The sequence below is a fragment of the Triticum dicoccoides genome, chromosome 2A, assembly GCF_002162155.2.
Source record: "Triticum dicoccoides isolate Atlit2015 ecotype Zavitan chromosome 2A, WEW_v2.0, whole genome shotgun sequence".
In the NCBI taxonomy this organism is placed as follows: Eukaryota; Viridiplantae; Streptophyta; class Magnoliopsida; order Poales; family Poaceae; genus Triticum; species Triticum dicoccoides.
Genome location: NC_041382.1, coordinates 768052695 through 768057850, shown reverse-complemented (window position 1 = coordinate 768057850; position 5156 = coordinate 768052695). Strand labels below are relative to the sequence as shown.

At 51.7% G+C, this 5156-nt stretch overlaps 1 protein-coding gene across 3 annotated transcripts; it reads left to right on the top strand.

Moving 5' to 3' along the window:
- The first annotated feature begins 2103 nt into the window (after nt 1-2103).
- On the top strand, nt 2104-4213 carry LOC119357132 (probable polyol transporter 4). Of its 3 annotated transcripts, none has more exons than XR_005172122.1 (3): nt 2104-2420; nt 2513-3949; nt 4066-4213. XR_005172122.1 is itself a non-coding variant. In XM_037624122.1 (2 exons), the coding sequence occupies exons 1-2, from the start codon at nt 2198-2200 to the stop codon at nt 3877-3879; spliced, it is 1590 nt and encodes a 529-aa protein (XP_037480019.1). In that variant the 5' UTR covers nt 2104-2197; the 3' UTR covers nt 3880-4044. The 3 variants fall into 3 exon arrangements, 1 of the variants encoding a protein (XP_037480019.1); XR_005172123.1 differs by having other exon boundaries at nt 2376-2425; XM_037624122.1 differs by lacking the exon at nt 4066-4213 and having other exon boundaries at nt 2513-4044.
- The last annotated feature ends 943 nt before the right edge of the window (nt 4214-5156 follow it).

The window sequence follows — 5156 nt, the reverse complement described above, 5'->3', positions numbered from 1 at the left end:
GCTTTACAACATCCATGGGCTGCAGCCCATAAGGACGTGATTTTGTTTCTTTTGAACTTTCAATTGTTAGGTTTTATCGACAACAGGCCGCAGGTCATAGACGCTATCGTCCTTATGGATTGGGCGGTTCAAAACTCGTTCGCACGCAGGGAGCTGACCGGGTGGATTTGCTCCTGTGTGAGAAAAAAAGAAGTAAAAGCTGAGCAACGTGAGTTTCATTTCAGCATAGATCCTCCGTTCCGTGCGTTACAAAACAAAAACTATGTATAAGAGTAACCCCGCATGTGTATCCTACTGCCCATTTGACCCGGATGTGTATCCTACTGCTTCAAACTATGTATAAGAGTAACCCCGCAAAACAAAAACTATGTAGGAGTAAGATTGATACCGAACAGCTGCCTCACACGAAAACAACATGCTACTTGGGTTTCTCTAACCGTCGCCGCCGCTGGTTCTCTCGCCTCGGGGTGGCTTTCGGTGTCAGCGAACTATTCTCTCCGTTCGAAAAAGCTTGTCCCTTAAATGGATGTATCTAGCCCCAAGTTAGTGCTAGATAGATTCATTTGAAAGACAAGTTTGGGACAAGTTTTTTCGGACGGAGGGAGTATTTGTTTAGTCTGACAAATTGTGAATCTATGCCCGTATGTTGATCTATATATGTCTATTTGTTCCTATGATTATCTAGGTATCCTCTCTCTCACGTTGCATGGATGGCATGGTTTTGGGGGACCTGATATGAGGTATCAGTTGTGGACACAGCCACGCAAGCATTGAGGGTTGACTGATCACTGTTTAGGGATGTGTCCGCGAATGTTTAGGGAGTCAGATTTGCTGCATCCGGCTGTAGATATTCTTATAGCGCACGCAAGCAAGAATATTGACGGCAAGTCGTTGGTGAGCTGGACTGTAGCAGTCTTGGAGATGGCGCAACTGCGTGACGAGGAACAGGGGGCCTCCTGGGGTGATGACAGCTGTTGATATATGACTTGCGCGAGAGAATCCTCAACGTCCATCCAAGCCTCGTACCGATTCACATCGTCTTCAGTCCAACTGTCGAATTATTCGGTTTCGTCATTGTCGATGAAGTTCAGGCTTGATGCAGGGAATGCAGGGTCCTGACAAACTAACTGTAGTTTTCAGTTCACTGCTGAATACCCCATCAAAAACCAAAAAGTTCACTGCTGAATACCCGAGCTGAACCAAATTCCTTGTTGACCGCTTGGTTTTTCTTTGATTTTGCGATGACGTCTTAGTTTTGATTAACACCTGCAGGTCGTGTATCACCTGCTGATTAACACCTGCGAGTTAGAGGGTGTTTGTTTTCAGGGACTTATTGGTTTAGGGACTTAAAAAAGTCCCTACAAGTCCCATCTAAACCAAAAAAAAGAGACTTATAGGGATTTAAAGTGGGCATTTGAAACTTATGAAATAAGACTTTCAAGGAGGGACTTATATGAACTTATAGTTGTAATATGGTCTTTTATCCATGTTAAGTCTCAGGAACCAAACAGATAGGGATTTATTCGGAACTTAAGACTTATAACTTGGGACTAAAAAAAATCATAAAACTTATGAATCAAACAGGGCCTTAATTGGTTGACAGCCTGAGAGTTCATCAATGTGCAGCGAGCAATAAATATTCAACATGCATGACGCTGAAAATTAGCGAGCTGATCACAAGTTCATACCAACTCCTGGCCAGTGAAGTGATGAGTCCTATTCTAAGTGACACAACAAGCACATCCGAAAATTTGTGAAGATCCCTGTTTCCTGGCGTCATCGAGTCCTTTGAGAAGATTCACGATGGCGTGACCGTCTACTACAACAAATTCTGTCTGGCTCAGTGTGGGTGATGCAATGACGCCTTTGACTTGCTCTAATACTTGTACTTGTCGCTACGTGGTCTAGTTTTTTTTTAAAAGAAAGCACCGCAGAATCATATATATAATACTCCTTCCATCCCATAATATAAAAAGTTAAAACATTACGATCCTTTCTTGAGATTTTTGTCTTGTACTATGAGACGGGGGAAGTAAAAAGTTAAAAACGCTACCTTTTCCAACTTGCAGTTAAACAAGTAGCACGATTTGATTAAGAAATTCCTCGGTTTCTCCTCCTCTTGGTCTCCCTCCTCCCTCAGATCCATGGCCGGCGATTTTGCCACTCAAAGTCCACGCTGAATCTTGGAAGAGCATCCATGGAGCTTCGTGGCGCCGGCACGGCGGCCAACGGCGGCGGCATGGCCGGGTTCTTGGGGAGGAAGAGCAGGTACGTGCGCATGGACGACGTGCTCCCGCCGGACCCGGAGGTGGAGAAGGAGGACGGCGTCGGCGGCGGGGTCCGTGTTCGCGGCGGCGCGAGGAGACACGTGTTCCTCTGCTCCGTCTTCGCCTCCCTCAACCACGTCCTCCTCGGCTACGGTACGGTGAGCAGCGGAGCTCTGCCTCCCTCAATGGCGTTTCTTGATGCAGATTTGTCAAAGCTTTCGCTTTGTTGCCGTGTGTCTCTGCAGATGTCGGCGTGATGAGCGGCTGCATCATCTTCATCCAGAAGGACCTCCACATCGACGAGGTGCAGCAGGAGGTGCTCGTCGGCTGCCTCAGCTTCATCTCGCTCCTCGGCAGCCTCGCCGCCGGCAGGACGTCCGACGCCATAGGCCGGAAGCGGACCATCGGGCTCGCGGCCGCCATCTTCCAGGCCGGCGCGGCCGTGATGGCTCTCGCGCCGTCCTTCGCCGCGCTCATGGCCGGGAGGCTGCTGGCCGGCATCGGCATCGGGTTCGGCCTCATGGTCGCGCCGGTGTACATCTCGGAGATCTCCCCGGCGGCTCTGCGGGGCTCGCTCGCCTCCCTCCCGGAGATATTCATAAGCTTCGGCATCCTCCTCGGCTACGTCTCGAACCTCGCCTTCGCGGGCCTCCCCGACCACGTCAACTGGCGCGTCATGCTCGCCGCCGGCATCCTCCCGTCCATCTCCGTCGCCTACGTGCTCACGGTGATCCCGGAGTCCCCGCGGTGGCTCGTCATGCAGGGCCGCACCGGCGAGGCGCGTGCCGTGCTCCTCACGGTCACGGAGACCGAGGGCGAGGCGCAGGAGAGTCTCGCCGAGATCGAGGAGTCGGCGCGCGTGACGAGCGCCGGCAAAGCGGTTTGGAGAGAAATTATGAGGCCGTCGCCGGTCGTCCGCCGGATGATGCTCGCCGGGCTGGGCGTCCAGTTCTTCCAGCAGGCCACAGGCATCGACGCACTGGTGTATCACAGCCCGACCATATTCCGGGACGCCGGCATCGCCACGGAGGGCCACCTCCTGGCCGCCACCGTCGCGGTGGGGCTCTCCAAGACGATCTTCATCGTGATCGCCATACTTCTGGTAGACCGCGTCGGCAGGAAGCCCCTACTCCTCATCAGCACGGTCGGCATCACCGCCTGCCTTGCCGTGCTCGCCGCGACGCTCTCCCTGCTGTCGCGCGGCGCGCTGCCAGGCGGCGCGGCGATCGCGATGGCCATCTTGACGGTGTGCGGTTTCGTGGCCTTCTTCTCGGTGGGCATCGGGCCCATCAACATGGTGCTGAGCTCGGAGATCTACCCGCTGAGGCTGCGCGCGCAGGCGGTGGGCCTCGGCCTGGCGGTGAACCGGCTGACCAGCGGCGCCGTGGCCATGTCCTTCCTGTCCATCTGCCGCGCCGTGTCCGTGGCCGGCGCGTTCACGGCGTTCGCGGCCGTCTCGGCGCTGTCCGTGGCGTTCGTGCACTGGTTCGTGCCCGAGACGAGCGGAAAGACGCTCGAGGAGATCGAGTTGCTGTTCGGCGATGCCGGTGGCAGCGGCGGCGAGGTGGAGGTGGAGCTCGGCGACGGGGAACATCTGGTGCACGAGCGATGAGAACCGGACGGCCGGCGGTGCCATTTCTGTGTTGAGCACAGAAATTGCAGTGTCAGGGAAAAGCTAAAAAGTTAGAAACTAGTCATACATTCGCGAATGTTCTTTTTACTTGGAAAATCAGGGATCTTTCCCTGGTTCATTCAAATTAACATAGCAGCAGTAACCACTGAACTTCCTCAAATACAGGAACGCATTGGCCAAGCATCGATGGACAAACTCACACGTCAATGGCCGCCCGATCACATGTGGATGGCCTGATCTTTCTATGGCGTCTTCTTCAGGAATTCCAAGGAGGCATATCCACCATGGCCTACTATATATGCTTTTCTATGTTGCAAACTAATTTCAGTTTCACATAAATTTGCGTCTACAATTGGCATGATCTTCCTCTGGGTTCATTAAGTTAGTCCCTTCGAACTGTGCTGGTCCGTCAGCATGTTTATTGCTGGGCTCAGAAAAAAAGAGAGGGAGGGGGGGCCTCCAGCCCAATAACAGGCTGTTCCTATATATGGATTTGACCAACCTTCAAGCCCAATTGCAAAACATGGAAGTGACATTCAATCGCGCAGGGCCGAAAAAGAATACCACGACGACGGAAACAAAATATTTGGATTGGAGATGCGAGGAATCGAACCCCGTGCCTCTATTCCGCATTTATTAGCGCTCTACCAATTGAGCTACATCCCCTTTTGATTGAACTATGTTAATTAGGATAATTATTTTTAATTGACCGTGGTTCAGAAATAGTCATATCTGAGCCCGTTCGACGGCCCAAGAGTATCTCTGTGGCTGCAAGGACGCTGTTCTGAGCCCTGAAGAAACGAGCCGCAGAAAGATGTTTCCCGTTCGCCTTGGAAAGTTCAAAACTAGGCACGTCCATTTGACCCGAGACCCCGACCGATCGATCTTCGCCCAATCGATCCAGCACCTACGCAACAGTGAGTACGTCCACCCCACAGAAACAACATGCGGAAAGATGTTTGACAAGGTTCGTGTTTTGACAAAGAAAATCGAGAGATCGAACAGCTGAAATCTGGTAATGTATCGTCGGAGACTGGCTGCTTCTATCTCCAGGTCGTACCTTCGACGCCAGGCCGGGGACAAGCTAGTATAGCAGCTAGTACAAGGGAGGCAGATTTTTGGTCTATGGGAACATCTACACCCTATATGAAAAAAAATAGTAATTCAACAAAAGGTCAAAAGTTCCTAAAATTATTTTTTACGTAAACTTGACCTTTTATTGTACTCGTGAGAAAAAAATCACAAAAGGAAAATCT

What these genes read in the sequence shown, in the direction of transcription:
- LOC119357132 (XM_037624122.1), top strand. Translation starts at nt 2,198, where the DNA reads ATGGAGCTTCGTGGCGCCGGCACGGCGGCCAACGGCGGCGGCATGGCC. An exon ending in CCACGTCCTCCTCGGCTACG is followed by an intron (nt 2,421 to 2,512) that starts GTACGGTGAGCA and finishes GTGTCTCTGCAG; the next exon opens with ATGTCGGCGTGATGAGCGGC.